At 52.9% G+C, this 18,458-nt stretch overlaps 1 protein-coding gene across 1 annotated transcript; it reads left to right on the top strand.

Moving 5' to 3' along the window:
- Positions 1-832: 832 nt before the first annotated feature.
- On the top strand, positions 833-17,819 carry FAM83H (family with sequence similarity 83 member H). Its single transcript, XM_075332439.1, has 4 exons — positions 833-1,315; positions 8,362-8,526; positions 13,154-13,278; positions 13,403-17,819. The coding sequence occupies exons 1-4, from the start codon at positions 860-862 to the stop codon at positions 16,038-16,040; spliced, it is 3,384 nt and encodes a 1,127-aa protein (XP_075188554.1). The 5' UTR covers positions 833-859; the 3' UTR covers positions 16,041-17,819.
- The last annotated feature ends 639 nt before the right edge of the window (positions 17,820-18,458 follow it).

Below are 18,458 nucleotides of genomic sequence, written 5' to 3'. Positions count from 1 at the left end.
CTCTCTCCAGCACGCTGCCGTGTTGCCCGGCTTGCCTCTCTCCAGCACGCTGCTGTGTTGCCCGGCTTGCCTCTCTCCAGCACGCTGCTGTGTTGCCCGGCTTGCCTCTCTCCAGCACGCTGCTGTGTTGCCCGGCTTGCCTCTCTCCAGCACGCTGCTGTGTTGCCCGGCTTGCCTCTCTCCAGCACGCTGCCGTGTTGCCCGGCTTGCCTCTCTCCAGCACGCTGCTGTGTTGCCCGGCTTGCCTCTCTCCAGCACACTGCTGTGTTGCCCGGCTTGCCTCTCTCCAGCACGCTGCCATGTTGCCCGGCTTGCCTCTCTCCAGCACGCTGCTGTGTTGCCTGGCTTGCCTCTCTCCAGCACCCTCTCACGTCCCCCGGCATGCTGCGTTTATACCCAGAATGCATTCAAAGACGGCGGGCATTACCCAGCATGCCTTGCTTTTACAGTCAAATATGTCTCAAAATGCGTTAGAATCATGTTGTCTTGGCAGCTAACAGAGAATAGTAGCACGGGTCTCTACATGAGCGGTGCACAAGTGTCTCAAATATGGTAGACCGTGAGAATACGATGTGAAGCGGATGATGGAGGCCAGTCCCAGTATGGGGGGGGGAGGCCAGTCCCAGTATGGGGGGGGGAGGCCAGTCCCAGTATGGGGGGGGGCGGGAGGCCAGTCCCAGTATGGGGGGGGGGGAGGCCAGTCCCAGTATGGGGGGGGGGGGGAGGCCAGTCCCAGTATGGGGGGGGGGGGAGGAGGCCAGTCCCAGTATGGGGGGGGTGTCTCCCAGTAATGGCGCCATGCTGTAATGGTTTTTCTGCTTCTTTCCAGGTCTCCTCCCTCCCCTCTCTCTGCAGACCCATGGCACGTCGCTCCCAGAGTTCCTCGCAGGGGGATAATCCTCTGGACCCCAATTACCTGCCCCCCCACTACAAGGAGTATTACCGCATTGCTATTGACGTCCTAGCGGAGGAGGGGCCGGAGGCGTACGATCGCTTCCTCTCCGAGGAGGGGGCGCCGGACTTCTTGTGTCATTCTGAAGTTGACCACATCTCAAAATACCTGCAAAGACCCCCGGAGCCCACCCAAGAAATTCTATACCCGGATCATAACTACAGCGGACAGGAGGAGGACGATGGCTCTTCAGGGACCTACTGGCCCATGCACTCTGACACCGCCGCCCCCGAGCTGGACCTCGGCTGGCCCACCATATTTGGCTTCCAAGGGACGGAGGTGACAACTCTGATTCATCCACCGCCTCCTGATAGCCCCAGTATTAAGGAAGAGGTGCGGAGGATGATCCGGTCCGCCCAACAGGTGAGAGACCGGCCACGCCAAGACTGTATGCCCCTATATACCTGTGTGGTCCTATATACCCTCATATACCTGTGTGGTCCTATATACCCTCATATACCTGTGTGGTCCTATATACCCACATATACCTGTGTGGTCCTATATACCCTCATATACCTGTGTGGTCCTATATACCCACATATACCTGTGTGGTCCTATATACCCTCATATACCTGTGTGGTCCTATATACCCTCATAGACCTGTGTGGTCCTATATACCCTCATAGGCCTGTGTGGTCCTATATACCCTCATATACCTGTGTGGTCCTATATACCCTCATATACCTGTGTGGTCCTATATACCCTCATATACCTGTGTGGTCCTATATACCCACATATACCTGTGTGGTCCTATATACCCTCATATACCTGTGTGGTCCTATATACCCACATATACCTGTGTGGTCCTATATACCCTCATATACCTGTGTGGTCCTATATACCCTCATAGACCTGTGTGGTCCTATATACCCTCATAGGCCTGTGTGGTCCTATATACCCTCATAGGCCTGTGTGGTCCTATATACCCTCATAGACCTGTGTGGTCCTATATACCCACATATACCTGTGTGGTCCTATATACCCTCATAGACCTGTGTGGTCCTATATACCCTCATATACCTGTGTGGTCCTATATACCCACATATACCTGTGTGGTCCTATATACCCTCATAGACCTGTGTGGTCCTATATACCCTCATAGACCTGTGTGGTCCTATATACCCTCATAGACCTGTGTGGTCCTATATACCCTCATAGACCTGTGTGGTCCTATATACCCTCATAGACCTGTGTGGTCCTATATACCCTCATAGGCCTGTGTGGTCCTATATACCCTCATAGGCCTGTGTGGTCCTATATACCCTCATACGCCTGTGTGGTCCTATATACCCTCATAGGCCTGTGTGGTCCTATATACCCTCATAGGCCTGTGTGGTCCTATATACCCTCATAGACCTGTGTGGTCCTATATACCCTCATAGACCTGTGTGGTCCTATATATCCTCATAGACCTGTGTGGTCCTATATATCCTCATAGACCTGTGTGGTCCTATATACCCTCATAGACCTGTGTGGTCCTATATATCCTCATAGGCCTGTGTGGTCCTATATATCCTCATAGGCCTGTGTGGTCCTATATACCCTCATAGGCCTGTGTGGTCCTATATACCCTCATAGGCCTGTGTGGTCCTATATATCCTCATAGACCTGTGTGGTCCTATATATCCTCATAGGCCTGTGTGGTCCTATATACCCTCATAGGCCTGTGTGGTCCTATATACCCTCATAGGCCTGTGTGGTCCTATATACCCTCATAGACCTGTGTGGTCCTATATACCCTCATAGGCCTGTGTGGTCCTATATACCCTCATACGCCTGTGTGGTCCTATATACCCTCATAGACCTGTGTGGTCCTATATATCCTCATAGACCTGTGTGGTCCTATATATCCTCCTATGCAGTTGAAACCAGAAGTTTACATCCACTTTCTATACAGACACATCTGCAGGTTTTTCCCCTCCACTTTCTATACAGACACATCTGCAGGTTTTTCCCTCCGCTCTCTATACAGACACATCTGCAGGTTTTTCCCTCCGCTCTCTATACAGACACATCTGCAGGTTTTTTCCTCCGTTCTCTATACAGACACATCTGCAGGTTTTTCCCTCCGCTCTCTATACAGACATATCTGCAGGTTTTTCCCTCCGCTCTCTATACAGACACATCTGCAGGTTTTTCCCCCCGCTCTCTATATAGACACATCTGCAGCTTTTTCCCTCCGCTCTCTATACAGACACATCTGCAGTTTTTTCCCTCCGCTCTCTATACAGACACATCTGCAGGATTTTCCCTCCGCTCTCTATACAGACATATCTGCAGGTTTTTCCCTCCGCTCTCTATACAGACATATCTGCAGTTTTTTCCCTCCGCTCTCTATACAGACACATCTGCAGGATTTTCCCTCCGCTCTCTATACAGACACATCTGCAGGTTTTTCTCAATTAGGAACCAAAATATTTCTATTTGCCAAATTCCAGAATAATGAGCGAGAGGTTTTCAGGCATTTTTATTCCTTTCTGCAGAGTGAAGTCTCCATACACTAAGAGTCCTGTACCTTTACACAATATGGGACCGCCCATATGATGATGTCATGTCTTTGGAAGCTTCTGATAGGTTTATTGACAACATCTGAGTGAATTACAGACACACCTGTGGATGTATTGTAATGCAGACCTGAAACACACAGTTTCTTTGTGCAGCGTTATGGGAAAGTCACAAGAAATCAGCCGAGATCTCAGGAGGAGAATTGTGGACTTGCACAAGTCTGGTTCATCCTCGGGTGCAATTTCCAGATCCCTGAAGGTGCCTCGTTCATCCGTACAAACAACTATACGCAAGTACAGACAAGCTGGGAATGTGCAGCCATCATACCGCTCAGGAAGGAGACGGGTTCTGTGCACCAGAGATGAATGTGCTGTGGTCAGACGAGTGCAGATCAACCCAAGAACAAAAGCAGAAGACCTTGTGAAGATGCTGGCGGAAGCTGGTAACATTGTGTCATTATCCACAGTGACACGAGTACTGTATACACATGGGATGAAAGACCGCTCTGCAGGAAGAAGCCATTACTCCAAAAGAAACAGAAAAAAAGCCAGATTAATGTTAGGACAGGCACAAAGACCTTAATATGTGGAGACGTCCTGGGGTCTCACGAGACTAAAACTGAACTATTTGCCATAATGACCATTGTTATATTTGGAGGAAAAAGGCAGAAGCTTTGAAGCCTAGGAACATCATCCACACTGTGACACACGGGGGCGGCGTCATGTTGGGGGTGTTTTGCTGCAGGAGGGACCGGTGACTTCACAAAATAGATGTCGTCATGAGGAGCGAAGATTGTGGCCATACTGAAGAATATCTCAAGACGTCAGCCAGGAACTTACAGCTTGGGCAGAAATGGATCTTCCAAATGGACAATGACCTAAAGCTACTGCCAAACTGGTTACACAGAGGCTTAAGGAGAATAAAGTCAATGTTTTGGAGTGGCCATCACAAAGCCCTGATCTCAGTCCTAGTGACAATGTATGGGCAAAGCTGAAAAGACCAGAGCAAGCGGCGACATCCAAACACGGCTCAGCTCCACCAGATCTGTCAGGAGGAATCGGCCCAAATTCCACCAACTATTGTGAGAAGCTTCTGGAAGGATCCAAAACATTTCCTCCAAGTCACACAGTGTAAGGGTAATGCCACCAAATACTAATGACCTGGAGGGAACGTCACTCTGCAGAAAGGAAGAAGAATGCCGGAAAACATTCTCTCTCTCATTATTCTGGAGAGTGGAGAGAAAAACCTGCAGACGTGTCTGTATAGAGAGTGGAGGGAAAAACCTGCAGACGTGTCTGTATAGAGAGCGGAGGGAAAAACCTGCAGATGTGTCTGTATAGAGAGCGGAGGGAAAAACCTGCAGATGTGTCTGTATAGAGAGCGGAGGGGAAAACCTGCAGATGTGTCTGTATAGAGAGCGGAGGGGAAAACCTGCAGATGTGTCTGTATAGAGAGCGGAGGGAAACCTGCAGATGTGTCTGTATAGAGAGCGGAGGGAAAAACCTGCAGATGTGTCTGTATAGAGAGCGGAGGGGAAAACCTGCAGATGTGTCTGTATAGAGAGCGGAGGGAAACCTCTGTACCTGTATAGTCCTGAATGATCACAATATCAATAGACATATGACGTCCATATTGTATAATGTCCGGCCACGATATCCTCTGTACTCAGATGACCCTATCCTCCTAGATGTCTCTGTCCTCTCCAGACACCTTTGTACCATCGTCCACCTTATACTTGTACATTGATATAATCTCTTCTTCTGTCTCCCTCTGGACTCCCCTATCCCCCTCCAGCTTACTGTTCCCCCCCCCCCATTGCCTCCCCTGTCCCTCCTTCCCCCTCCAAAATCCGTCCTCCCTGTACCCCTATGAACTCCGGCCCCCCCTGTCCCCCGGCATAATCCCTTTATTATTCCTTCCAGATTGCTCTGTCCTCCTTTAATCGCTTTCCTTTTTCTCCTTCCGGCTCTTTTGTCCTTCTTCCTTTCTTCAGCTCCATTGTTTTCTCTTCCAATTCCCTTTTTTTTCTTCTCTAGATCTTGAGATCTGCGGACGCTTTGTTCCCCTCCTGGTTTCACTTTTCATCCTCTAAACTCTTCTCCCTCCAGACTCATTGTCTCTCCTTTTAAACTCCTCTGTTCCCGTCTGGACACCTCTGCCTTTTTATGGATTCCTCTCTCCTTCTCCAGACTCCTCTGTCCTCTCTTCCTCCAGACTCCTCTGTCCTCTCTTCCTCCAGACTCCTCTGTCCTCTCCTCCTCCAGACTCCTCTGTCCTCTCTTCCTCCAGACTCCTCTGTCCTCTTCTCCTCCAGACTCCTCTGTCCTCTCCTCCTCCAGACTCCTCTGTCCACTCCTCCCTCCAGACTCCTCTGTCCTCTCTTCCTCCAGACTCCTCTGTCCACTCCTCCCTCCAGACTCCTCTGTCCTCTCCTCCTCCAGACTCCTCTGTCCTCTCTTCCTCCAGACTCCTCTGTCCTCTCCTCCTCCAGACTCCTCTGTCCACTCCTCCCTCCAGACTCCTCTGTCCTCTCCTCCTCCAGACTCCTCTGTCCTCTCTTCCTCCAGACTCCTCTGTCCTCTCCTCCTCCAGACTCCTCTGTCCTCTCCTCCTCCAGACTCCTCTGTCCTCTCCTCCTCCAGACTCCTCTGTCCTCTCCTCCTCCAGACTCCTCTGTCCTCTTCTCCTCCAGACTCCTCTGTCCTCTCCTCCTCCAGACTCCTCTGTCCTCTCTTCCTCCAGACTCCTCTGTCCTCTCTTCCTCCAGACTCCTCTGTCCTCTCTTCCTCCAGACTCCTCTGTCCTCTCTTCCTCCAGACTCCTCTGTCCTCTCTTCCTCCAGACTCCTCTGTCCTCTCCTCCTCCAGACTCCTCTGTCCTCTCCTCCTCCAGACTCCTCTGTCCTCTCTTCCTCCAGACTCCTCTGTCCTCTCCTCCTCCAGACTCCTCTGTCCACTCCTCCTTCCAGACTCCTCTGTCCACTCCTCCCTCCAGACTCCTCTGTCCACTCCTCCTCCAGACTCCTCTGTCCTCTTCTCCTCTATCCTCTCCTCCTCCAGACTCCTCTATCCTCTCCTCCTCCAGACTCCTCTATCCTCTCCTCCCTCCAGACTCCTCTGTCCACTCCTCCCTCCAGACTCCTCTGTCCACTCCTCCCTCCAGACTCCTCTGTCCACTCCTCCCTCCAGACTCCTCTGTCCACTCCTCCCTCCAGACTCCTCTGTCCACTCCTCCTCCAGACTCCTCTGTCCTCTTCTCCTCTATCCTCTCCTCCTCCAGACTCCTCTGTCCTCTTCTCCTCCAGACTCCTCTGTCCTCTCCTCCTCCAGACTCCTCTGTCCTCTCCTCCTCCAGACTCCTCTGTCCTCTCCTCCAGACTCCTCTGTCCTCTCCTTCTCCAGACTCCTCTGTCCTCTCTTCCTCCAGACTCCTCTGTCCTCTCCTCCTCCAGACTCCTCTGTCCTCTCCTCCTCCAGACTCCTCTGTCCACTCCTCCCTCCAGACTCCTCTGTCCACTCCTCCCTCCAGACTCCTCTGTCCTCTCCTCCTCCAGACTCCTCTGTCCTCTCCTCCTCCAGACTCCTCTGTCCTCTCCTTCTCCAGACTCCTCTGTCCTCTCTTCCTCCAGACTCCTCTGTCCTCTCCTCCTCCAGACTCCTCTGTCCTCTCCTCCTCCAGACTCCTCTGTCCACTCCTCCCTCCAGACTCCTCTGTCCACTCCTCCCTCCAGACTCCTCTGTCCACTCCTCCCTCCAGACTCCTCTGTCCACTCCTCCTCCAGACTCCTCTGTCCACTCCTCCCTCCAGACTCCTCTGTCCACTCCTCCATCCAGACTCCTCTGTCCACTCCTCCTCCAGACTCCTCTGTCCATTCCTCCTCCAGACTCTTCTGACCTCTCCTCCTCCAGACTCCTCTGTCCTCTCCTCCTCCAGACTCCTCTGTCCTCTCCTCCTCCAGACTCCTCTGTCCTCTCCTCCTCCAGACTCCTCTGTCCTCTCCTCCTCCAGACTCTTCTGTCCTCTCCTCCTCCAGACTCCTCTGTCCTCTCCTCCTCCAGACTCCTCTGTCCTCTCCTCCTCCAGACTCCTCTGTCCCCCTCCTCCTCCAGACTCTTCTATACTCCTTCAGACTCCTCTGTCCACTCCTCCCTCCAGACTCTTCTGTCGTCCTCCGCCTCCTTATCCTCTATCCTCCTCCTCCTCTAGACTCCTCTGTCCATCTCCTCTAGACTCCTCTGTCCATCTCCTCTAGACTCCTCTGTCCACCTCCTCTAGACTCCTCTGTCCACCTCCTCTAGACTCCTCTGTCCACCTCCTCTAGGCTCCTCTGTCCACCTCCTCCTCTTCTACTCCTCTGTCCTCCTCCTCTAGACTGCTCTCTCCTCCTCCTCTAGACTGCTCTGTCCTCCTCCTCTAAACTGCTCTGTCCTCCTCCTCTAGACTCCTCTGTCCTTCTCCTCTTCTAGACTCCTCTGTCCTCCTCCAGACTCCTCTATCCTCTCCTCCTCCAGACTCCTCTGTCCTCGGCTCCTCCAGACTCCTCTTCTCCTCCAGACTCCTCTGTCCTCTTCTCCTCCAGACTCCTCTGTCCTCTTCTCCTCCAGACTCCTCTTTCCTCTTCTCCTCCAGACTCCTCTGTCCTCTTCTCCTCCAGACTCCTCTATCCTCTCCTCCTCCAGACTCCTCTGTCCTCGGCTCCTCCAGACTCCTCTTCTCCTCCAGACTCCTCTGTCCTCTTCTCCTCCAGACTCCTCTGTCCTCTTCTCCTCCAGACTCCTCTTTCCTCTTCTCCTCCAGACTCCTCTGTCCTCTTCTCCTCCAGACTCCTCTGTCCTCTTCTCCTCTGTCCTCTTCCTCGTGTGTAGTTATCTCTCATTATTTCTTTGTGTTGTCTTCACATTCAGGTCATCGGGATAGTCATGGACATCTTCACGGACGTGGACATCCTCTCCGACCTCCTGGATGCTGCGGCCCGACGCGTTCCAGTCTACGTCATCCTGGACGAGATGAACTCGCAGCACTTTCTGGACATGGCGTCCAAGTGCAGGGTGAATCTGAACTTTGTGGAGGTGAGAGCCCTGAGGATGACGAGGGTCAGCCCTGCAGTCTGTGGTGTGGACGGGGGTCTTCATCCCTCCGAGGGCTTGATGGGGGTCAGTTGCAGATTTTGTGTTGGGGCCCGGAGTATCCGGTTCCCTCTCTTCCTGCAGAGCTGTATCCACTACAGAGGATGATGCACTTTGGGGGATATATGGTGTTATTTCGGCACAGCCGCGGGTCCCCTCCAGGTGTAGTCACTGTCCGGGTGGGAGATGCTGTTCTCCACCATTGGTAAACACCGCGCGGTGCAGCAGGGAGCGGCTGGTGGTGCGGCAGCTGCTGACCGTGCGCTTCCAGAATGCTCAGCGAGCCGCGGTGCAAAGGTCGTCAATCCCAGGCGTGTGATCATATGAAACTGCAAATCCTGCTCAGACAGCGGAATCCTCCACAGGGGGTTATAATACTAATGTCACACATATTAAAGGGACGCTCCGGAGAAAACATTGCACCCTCCGAGTGCAGGGTCCGAGGGTCCGAGGCTCTCCTCTCCTGCACCAGGTGCCCTTTTACTGGGAACACTTTGGCCCCTCTAGCTCCAATATTCGGACGACTGTCTCTGTGTGTGGTGAGTGTGAGGCACACAGCCGGCGCCTCCAGGTGAGGCACACAGCCGGCGCCTCCAGGTGAGGCACACAGCCGGCGCCTCCAGGTGAGGCACACAGCCGGCGCCTCCAGGTGAGGCACACAGCCGGCGCCTCCAGGTGAGGCACACAGCCGGCGCCTCCAGGTGAGGCACACAGGCGCGGCGCCTCCGAGTGAGCCACACAGGCGGCGCCTCCGAGTGAGCCACACAGGCGGCGCCTCCGAGTGAGCCACACAGGCGGCGCCTCCGAGTGAGCCACACAGGCGGCGCCTCCGAGTGAGCCACACAGGCGGCGCCTCCGAGTGAGCCACACAGGCGGCGCCTCCGAGTGAGCCACACAGGCGGCGCCTCCGAGTGAGCCACACAGGCGGCGCCTCCGAGTGAGCCACACAGGCGGCGCCTCCGAGTGAGCCACACAGGCGGCGCCTCCGAGTGAGCCACACAGGCGGCGCCTCCGAGTGAGCCACACAGGCGGCGCCTCCGAGTGAGCCACACAGGCGGCGCCTCCGAGTGAGCCACACAGGCGGCGCCTCCGAGTGAGCCACACAGGCGGCGCCTCCGAGTGAGCCACACAGGCGGCGCCTCCGAGTGAGCCACACAGGCGGCGCCTCCGAGTGAGCCACACAGGCGGCGCCTCCGAGTGAGCCACACAGGCGGCGCCTCCGAGTGAGCCACACAGGCGGCGCCTCCGAGTGAGCCACACAGGCGGCGCCTCCGAGTGGTGACGGCGCAGTGACAGGAGCTGCTGTGGTGACGGCGCAGTGACAGGAGCTGCTGTGGTGACGGCGCAGTGACAGGAGCTGCTGTGGTGACGGCGCAGTGACAGGAGCTGCTGTGGTGACGGCGCAGTGACAGGAGCTGCTGTGGTGACTGCGCAGTGACAGGAGCTGCTGTGGTGACGGCGCAGTGACAGGAGCTGCTGTGGTGACGGCGGAGTGACAGGAGCTGTTGTGGTGACGGCGCAGTGACAGGAGCTGTTGTGGTGACTGTGCAGTGACAGGAGCTGCTGTGGTGACGGCGCAGTGACAGGAGCTGCTGTGGTGACGGCGCAGTGACAGGAGCTGTTGTGGTGACTGTGCAGTGACAGGAGCTGCTGTGGTGACGGCGCAGTGACAGGAGCTGCTGTGGTGACGGCGCAGTGACAGGAGCTGTTGTGGTGACGGCGCAGTGACAGGAGCTGTTGTGGTGACGGCGCAGTGACAGGAGCTGCTGTAGTGACGGCGCAGTGACAGGAGCTGCTGTGGTGACGGAGCAGTGACAGGAGCTGCTGTGGTGACGGCGCAGTGACAGGAGCTGCTGTGGTGACTGTGCAGTGACAGGAGCTGTTGTAGTGACGGCGCAGTGACAGGAGCTGCTGCGGTGACGGCGCAGTGACAGGAGCTGCTGCGGTGACGGCGCAGTGACAGGAGCTGTTGCGGTGACGGCGCAGTGACAGGAGCTGCTGCGGTGACGGCGCAGTGACAGGAGCTGTTGTGGTGACGGCGCAGTGACAGGAGCTGCTGTGGTGACTGTGCAGTGACAGGAGCTGCTGCGGTGACGGCGCAGTGACAGGAGCTGTTGTGGTGACGGCGCAGTGACAGGAGCTGCTGTAGTGACGGCGCAGTGACAGGAGCTGCTGTAGTGACGGCGCAGTGACAGGAGCTGCTGCGGTGACGGCGCAGTGACAGGAGCTGTTGTGGTGACGGCGCAGTGACAGGAGCTGCTGTAGTGACGGAGCAGTGACAGGAGCTGCTGCAGTGACAGGAGCTGCTGTTGGCTCCAGGTCTCTCCATTGTATCCCTGCAGATAAAGCCGAGCAGCTGTCGCCCCCGCACCCTCTCCGGCTGATGGGGCCAGGAGTGTCACTGCCACAAGGCATTGTGCATGGCACGCAGCAGACTGCTATATACTGTGCGATGTGACTTCATAATCTGTCCTACTTTGTAAGAAGATGGAACCAGCATCCGGTGACATTGCCAATGAGGGCTGCCCTGAATACATCAACTTAACTAAGTTTTGGATCCTCGGGGAATCGTACCATGGAACATTTGTAAAACTGTGTTATACTATGAGTGATAGAAGTATTTTCTAAACCTGCAAGGTTCTGGTTCCTTGCCCATGATTTAGTTCTGGTGACTTGCCCCTGACTTGGTGGTTCTGGAGACTTGCCCCTGACTTGGTGGTTCTGGAGACTTGCCCCTGACTTGGTGGTTCTGGAGACTTGCCCCTGACTTGGTGGTTCTGGAGACTTGCCCCTGACTTGGTGGTTCTGGAGACTTGCCCCTGACTTGGTGGTTCTGGAGACTTGCCCCTGACTTGGTGGTTCTGGAGACTTGCCCCTGACTTGGTGGTTCTGGAGACTTGCCCCTGACTTGGTGGTTCTGGAGACTTGCCCCTGACTTGGTGGTTCTGGAGACTTGCCCCTGACTTGGTGGTTCTGGAGACTTGCCCCTGACTTGGTGGTTCTGGAGACTTGCCCCTGACTTGGTGGTTCTGGAGACTTTCCCCTGACGTGGTTCTAGTGACTCACTCCTGATTTGGTGGATCTGGAGAATTGCCCCTTATATGGTTCTGGTGACTTGCCCCTGACTTAGTTCTGATTCCTTTCCCTTGTTTTGGTGATTTTGCCCATGACTTGGTTCTGGAGACTTGCCCCTGATGTGGTTCTGGTGACTTGCCCCTGATTTGAATCCGGTTCCTTGCCCCTGACTTGGTTCGGATTTCTTTCCCTTGTTCTGGTGATTTGCCCCTGACTTGGTTCTGGTGGCTTGCCGCTGACTTGGTGCTGATGACTTGCTCCTGACGTAGTTCTGATGGCTTGCCCCTGTGACTTGGTTCTGGTGACTTGCCCCTAATTTAGCTCTTATTCCATTCCTTTGTTCTGGTGAATTGCCCCCTGACTTGGTTCTGGTGACTTGCCCGATTTAGCTTTTATTCCTTTCCTTTATTCTGATGAGTTGCCCCTGAGTTGGATTCTGATGAGTTGCCCCTGACTTGGTTTCTGATGAGTTGCCCCTGACTTGGTTTCTGATGAGTTGCCCCTGGCTTGGTTTCTGATGAGTTGCCCCTGGCTTGGTTTCTGATGAGTTGCCCCTGGCTTGGTTTCTGATGAGTTGCCCCTGGCTTGGTTTCTGATGAGTTGCCCCTGGCTTGGTTTCTGATGAGTTGCCCCTGGCTTGGTTTCTGATGAGTTGCCCCTGGCTTGGTTTCTGATGAGTTGCCCCTGGCTTGGTTTCTGATGAGTTGCCCCTGGCTTGGTTTCTGATGAGTTGCCCCTGACTTGGTTTCTGATGAGTTGCCCCTGGCTTGGTTTCTGATGAGTTGTCCCTGGCTTGGTTTCTGATGAGTTGCCCCTGACTTGGTTTCTGATGAGTTGCCCCTGACTTGGTTTCTGATGAGTTGCCCCTGGCTTGGTTTCTGATGAGTTGCCCCTGACTTGGTTTCTGATGAGTTGCCCCTGACTTGGTTTCTGATGAGTTGCCCCTGACTTGGTTTCTGATGAGTTGCCCCTGGCTTGGTTTCTGATGAGTTGCCCCTGGCTTGGTTTCTGATGAGTTGCCCATGGCTTGGTTTCTGATGAGTTGCCCCTGGCTTGGTTTCTGATGAGTTGCCCCTGGCTTGGTTTCTGATGAGTTGCCCCTGACTTGGTTTCTGATGAGTTGCCCCTGACTTGGTTTCTGATGAGTTGCCCCTGACTTGGTTTCTGATGAGTTGCCCCTGGCTTGGTTTCTGATGAGTTGCCCCTGGCTTGGTTTCTGATGAGTTGCCCCTGGCTTGGTTTCTGATGAGTTGCCCCTGGCTTGGTTTCTGATGAGTTGCCCCTGGCTTGGTTTCTGATGAGTTGCCCCTGGCTTGGTTTCTGATGAGTTGCCCCTGACTTGGTTTCTGATGAGTTGCCCCGGACGTGGTTGTGGTTCCTTGCCCCAAACACAGTACTGCTCTCTCCTGATCCTTGAATTTCACCATTTCACAAGGGTCTGCATTTCATGTTCAGATAACACGTTACACTCATGTGACCCATTTTTCCTCCTCAGTTCCTGAGGGTGCGGACTGTCTCTGGCCCCACGTACTTCTGCAGGACGGGCACTACGTTCAAGGGGAACCTCCTGGAGAAGTTCATGCTGGTGGACTGTACAGTGGTGTTGAGTGGCACTTACAGGTGAGCTGCACTTGAGACCCTTTATCTGACTGTTGTGACGAGTTCTGAGAGTTGGATCTGGTGAATTTTTTCGTCTGTTTTTGTGGATTTTCATTGAGACCTATGTCTTCTTCTGTATTCACAGCTTTATGTGGTCATTTGAGAAGATCCATCGCAGCATCGCTCACATCTTCCAGGGAGAATTGGTTTCCAGCTTTGATGAGGAGTTCCGGATCCTGTTTGCACAGTCTGACCCTCTTATTCCCCCGGAGAATGCTTTGATCAAGATGGAAAAGCCTTACATGGGAATGGTCCCATTTGCCGGCCCTCGTCCTTTCTATGACCGAAAGCTTCACTTCATGTACCCCAGAGATGACAGCTCCCAGAACTCTTTTAATTCCTTTGGTGTAGATCCTGATAGACATTATCTGCAATCATTCCGCAGAGAAGACCTCATGAGACACACCATGGATAATGCTGGCATGAGATTCCATGGGCCAAAGTTTCCTGACCAAATGCAGACGCAAATGGATAAAATGCAGATGTCCTTCATGCAAAACAAACAGTTGGACATTGATGCCTTCAAAAGGCACAGCTTTGCAGAAGGCACCTTTGAGAACTACTCGGCATCAAAGCAGTACTCAAGGCAAATGTTTATGAATAATGACAACAATGAGTACCGCTTTCAGTCAAGCCAGTTCCAGAAAAGTCAGTTTGTACAAATGGATCGCACAGGTAGGACTCAGGGACTGTTTGAGAAGATTCGAGGCAACCGGCAGGGTTTCCAGGAAATGGATGACATGGATTCCAGGTTTCCCTCTTACAAAGCTTTGCAGGGAGAAGCTAATTATGCGGTTGAGGGTCCAAATACCAGACTGGGCTACAATCCCTCCAGCTCCTCCCGAGAGGTTAAACATGGCTCCGACCAGGTGGTGCTGGGAAACGAAGGAAGATTTGGACAAAAATCTCAAGCACGTCAGAAGTTTATGTGTCAAATGTCCCCCACACAAAAGCAGGGCACTGAGCAGAAGCAATTTTTCCAAGACCAAGATGCAGATAAAAAAGTTCAAGAAAACAAACAAGGTTTGCGCAGCTGGCGCATCTCCTCGTACTTGAGTGGAATTCAGCCAGACCAGGACGAAGAAGGAATGACGATGGCTTTAGATTCAGAACCTTTCGAAGAAGCCCCACTTCTGGTAGAAAAACAAATATCCACAAATGAGACATTAGCAAAGTATTCCATTGATCCGATCCCCCCATATAAACCCATATTAGCTGTTAGTGAAGCCCCTATGCAAGTCGACACAAGCAAAGAGTTGGCCTTGATAGAAAAGGAGAAAGAAGACACCTTCCTATCACGTCATGATTCTTTCCGATCACGGACTAACCCCTTAATTCAAAGAAGTTCCCGCTTACGATCATCACTGATATTTAGTAACTCGAAACTGGAGCAGCACGGCTCCACCGCTGAGGCTGTGCAGGTCATTCAGAAGGAGCAGAGCACGAGCGAGGTGGTCAAAGACAACGAGATCATAAAAACGTCATCCAAAGTAGCCGAGATCCTGGAGAAGTACAGGGCCGGCAACAAAGACAATGAAGTGACCTCCGTAATGCAAGCCAAAGCAGCCACAAAAGTCGTCCAGGAGGAGACAGAAGATGGACAGAAGAAGAGCACTACTGAAACTGTGGCTTACAAATCTCTAGAATCCAAACTTCTAGATAAGGATTCCTTCAGCCGAACACTTCTCGAGTCGCAGTATCGCTCTTCAGTCACTTCTCAGTTCCAAGACCTGTTTAGCAAAGATAGACAGACAAGCACATTGACCAAGGTGGAACAAAAGGTTTCAAGTATTCAAACTGTAGGTAGCAACATGGCTGCTCTTCCAGAGCCGAAAGAAAGTGGACCTATTATTACTGAAGTTATAGACCCACCAAAATCTCCAGAGGTTGAAGTGCAAAAGCCCGCGAGCAAAATAAACCCTGGCCTTTTGTTCGGAAATGCTCTAGAAAGTATGTCCCAAAATCCAACACCTATCATCACTTCCCCAACCACAACCAAAACAGAGGAGGAACTGGCAAAAACAGAGCCGACCCCAATGGAGTTTATCCGGAGAGGGTCAATGAGACTTAAGCAATTTCTCCAGTCAAAAACTGAGAAGAAGGCAGAAGAAGAGGCAGTTTCAGATGCAGCTAAAGTAGAGAAACAGAATAATGCCCTCAGACGTTTCTCAAAAACCGAGGTCTCAGAGCCAACAACTGCGGCGGAAACTGAAGACAAGACCACCAAGATGATTTCTACTTCTCCACCCAAATCCACTTCTACGTCCAGGTTATCTTCTTCAACCTCAAATGTCATCTTCAGTAGTAACCTACGAGACGACACCAAAGTGATCCTGGAGCAAATATCTGCCAACAGTCAGAAGAATCGGGCAGAGATGGCCAAACAGTCTCAGGCTTTGAGCACCAATGATTCAGACACCGCCACTGCCAACTCCACCTCAACAGAGACCAAAGCTGAAGATGCCAGCAGTTCAGAGTCAACTTCTGTCACCAGGACGGGAAGCTTCCTTAGCCGAACCCGATTCTCACGGCCTTCTCCAACTTCTCCTGAGGACAGAGATAACCTGCTAAAGCGAATGGAGAGTATCCGCAAGGAGAAACGAGTTTATAGCAGGTTTGAAGTGTTCTGCAAAAAAGAAGAAGTAGAGGAGAACGAGGATGAATCCAAGGATAAGAAAGTGGGGAAACTGCTGGGGAAATTAGGAACTCTTATTAAGAAATGACCATAGACCTGATCCAAGTGTTTCCATCTGGTGCCATTAATGTTCTTTGTGTCATAAACCCCCTCAGAGGTCTTACATGGAAGTCTCCATCGTTGGCTTCTCTGGACACTTGTGTCATGGAAACTTCTATATCATTAGAAAGAAATCTCTGAATGAACTGAACCTTTGGAAACGGTACTGACCTGCGACCGGTCACCACAGATTAATCCCACTTGTGCCTTTTGCCATGACCATGACTACTGCCTCTTCCAGATCTACATGACCTGTCGTGCTTGTCTTTCCGGGACCCCGAGCTCCAGAGATTCCCCACCCAAAATCCAATATTAATTTATTAAATGGAGGGGTAAAAACGTGACTGGTACCGAATGACAAACCTCCTGGTGGAGGCCGCATGGGGTCATGGCGTAGCTCCCCCTGCAGGATGAAGCACTGAACAGTCCTGGACTTTTCTACCTTTTGTATATAGCTGTGTATATTTCTTAGCAGTATGTAAGTTCTGTGAATGATGGTGGTTTCCTGACACTAAATCTGAGGTGGCCCACGGTCCTGAAGATCCACTCCCACCAGTGCCGGGGAAGGTATTCCTCTCACGGTGCCCGAGGCTGCCTGGTCGGTTGCTCCTCCTGGCAGCAGTTTTCTGACCCAACCCATTGTAGTATTCTAGGGGGAAGATGGAGAAACCCGTAAGATTCATTCCAGCAGGACAGTATACAGGAAGGCCCAAAAATACAGGGACGGTCGTGGTGGAATGAAAGTTTCTGGACCTTTCTAATAGACTTGATTATTCCATTCATCGCCATTTGCAAGATCTCTGTCTTGTGTCAGTGAATAGCAACAGTCTTGTTTACATTCTGAGGCTGAAAACCCAACCTTGACCCGGTTCTGCTGACACGGCTGCTTCCGTTTAGAGATGAGCAAATCGCGTTTGCCCCCAATTTTGCATTAAATCCGGATGTGACGGAATCCAAAACGTTTCCCTGTGGCTGAATCCAGCGGCCACAACTCTGCTGCGTCATAAAAAAAATATATAATCGCTCGGCCTGCCTTCACTGGGCCATCATCATCATCATCATCCGCCGGCCACCATCGCCGGTGCCTCCTGCGCTGACTGTGCTCTGCGACGTCACGGGAGCGAATCAGTGCTGGAGGCACCAGCGATGTGGGGGTGACTGCAGACGCCGAGGATGGCCGGGGAGGCCCAAACAAGACCACGGCTGCAGGGCCACGTGGCCGCCGAGGATGTGTTTAATTCACATTAATGTGAATTAAATTTCCTGCACAAATCTGAGAGTTGGAATTTTTGCAGCTTTGCTCATCTCTGCTGCGCACTGACACATTGTGACGCACCCGCAGCTCTGGAGCTGGACCAGCTCTGTGAATGTTTTCACCCTCTGCTTGCTCATAGTTTACATTCAGACATTTTGTAAAGTGTGAAGAATGAAAACAAAGTATTTTTTGCTGCCACGACGCGAGTGCTGGAGGCGTCGGGTGATGGACCCCAGCCGTACGTTCCTGCGCTCGTGTCGTACCGAGGCTGGAGGAGCACTGATTATATACTACTGACATGGATCCCAGTGCTGGGCTGCAGAGCTGGCACTCACTGACTACTATGTGTAATGATGGATGAGGATGTGATCTGCTTCTATGGTGACTGCAGCAATGTCTGTGGTGTGCGGAGAATTCACTGTATGTCCCCCCCCCCACTGTCACTCGCAGTGGGTAGAATACAGGCAGATCCCGCTATAATATGCCCAAATAAAGCCATTCTCCTCCAGCGTGTCTTATTGTGTGTACAATGCTGATCTCATGTAAAACTGGTGGGTTCCTCTCACTGCTCGTAGTCGCTGCGTCCTCCGATAATTTGAGGAGGCTGATGGCCCTGACCACGTCCCTCACTCAACTTTGCTTGTGTAATCCCTTGGGACCTAAGTCGCTCGCTCTGCCCTCGGGGTTCGGGTTGTGTTTGATCCCTCAGGACCTAGGCCGCCTGCTCTGCCCTCGGGGTTCGGGTTGTGTTTGATCCCTCGGGACCTAGGTCATTTGCTCTGCCCTCGGGGTTCGGGTTGTGTTTGATCCCTCAGGACCTAGGCCGCCTGCTCTGCCCTCGGGGTTCGGGTTGTGTTTGATCCCTCGGGACCTAGGCCGCCTGCTCTGCCCTCAGAGCTTGGGTTGTGTTTGATCTCTCGGAACCTAGGCCGCCTGCTCTGCCCTCAGAGCTTGGGTTGTGTTTGATCCCTCGGAACCTAGGCCGCCTGCTCTGCCCTCAGAGCTTGGGTTGTGTTTGATCCCTCGGAACCTAGGCCGCCTGCTCTGCCCTCAGAGCTTGGGTTGTCTTTGATCCCTCGGAACCTAGGCCGCCTGCTCTGCCCTCAGAGTTTGGGTTGTGTGTGATCCTTTGAGGGCTAGTCCGCTAGCAGG

This window comes from Anomaloglossus baeobatrachus, unplaced genomic scaffold (assembly GCF_048569485.1).
Source record: "Anomaloglossus baeobatrachus isolate aAnoBae1 unplaced genomic scaffold, aAnoBae1.hap1 Scaffold_328, whole genome shotgun sequence".
NCBI classification, from domain to species: Eukaryota; Metazoa; Chordata; class Amphibia; order Anura; family Aromobatidae; genus Anomaloglossus; species Anomaloglossus baeobatrachus.
The sequence above is the reverse complement of the archived record's forward strand: the minus strand, read 5'-3'. Positions and strand labels throughout refer to the sequence as shown.

Bases quoted from the DNA above. Each gene is read 5' to 3' on its own strand.
- FAM83H (XM_075332439.1), top strand. From the start codon at position 860: ATGGCACGTCGCTCCCAGAGTTCCTCGCAGGGGGATAATCCTCTGGAC. The intron at 1,316-8,361 runs GTGAGAGACCGG...CTTCACATTCAG, and splicing joins TGATCCGGTCCGCCCAACAG to GTCATCGGGATAGTCATGGA. The intron at 8,527-13,153 runs GTGAGAGCCCTG...TTTCCTCCTCAG, and splicing joins TGAATCTGAACTTTGTGGAG to TTCCTGAGGGTGCGGACTGT.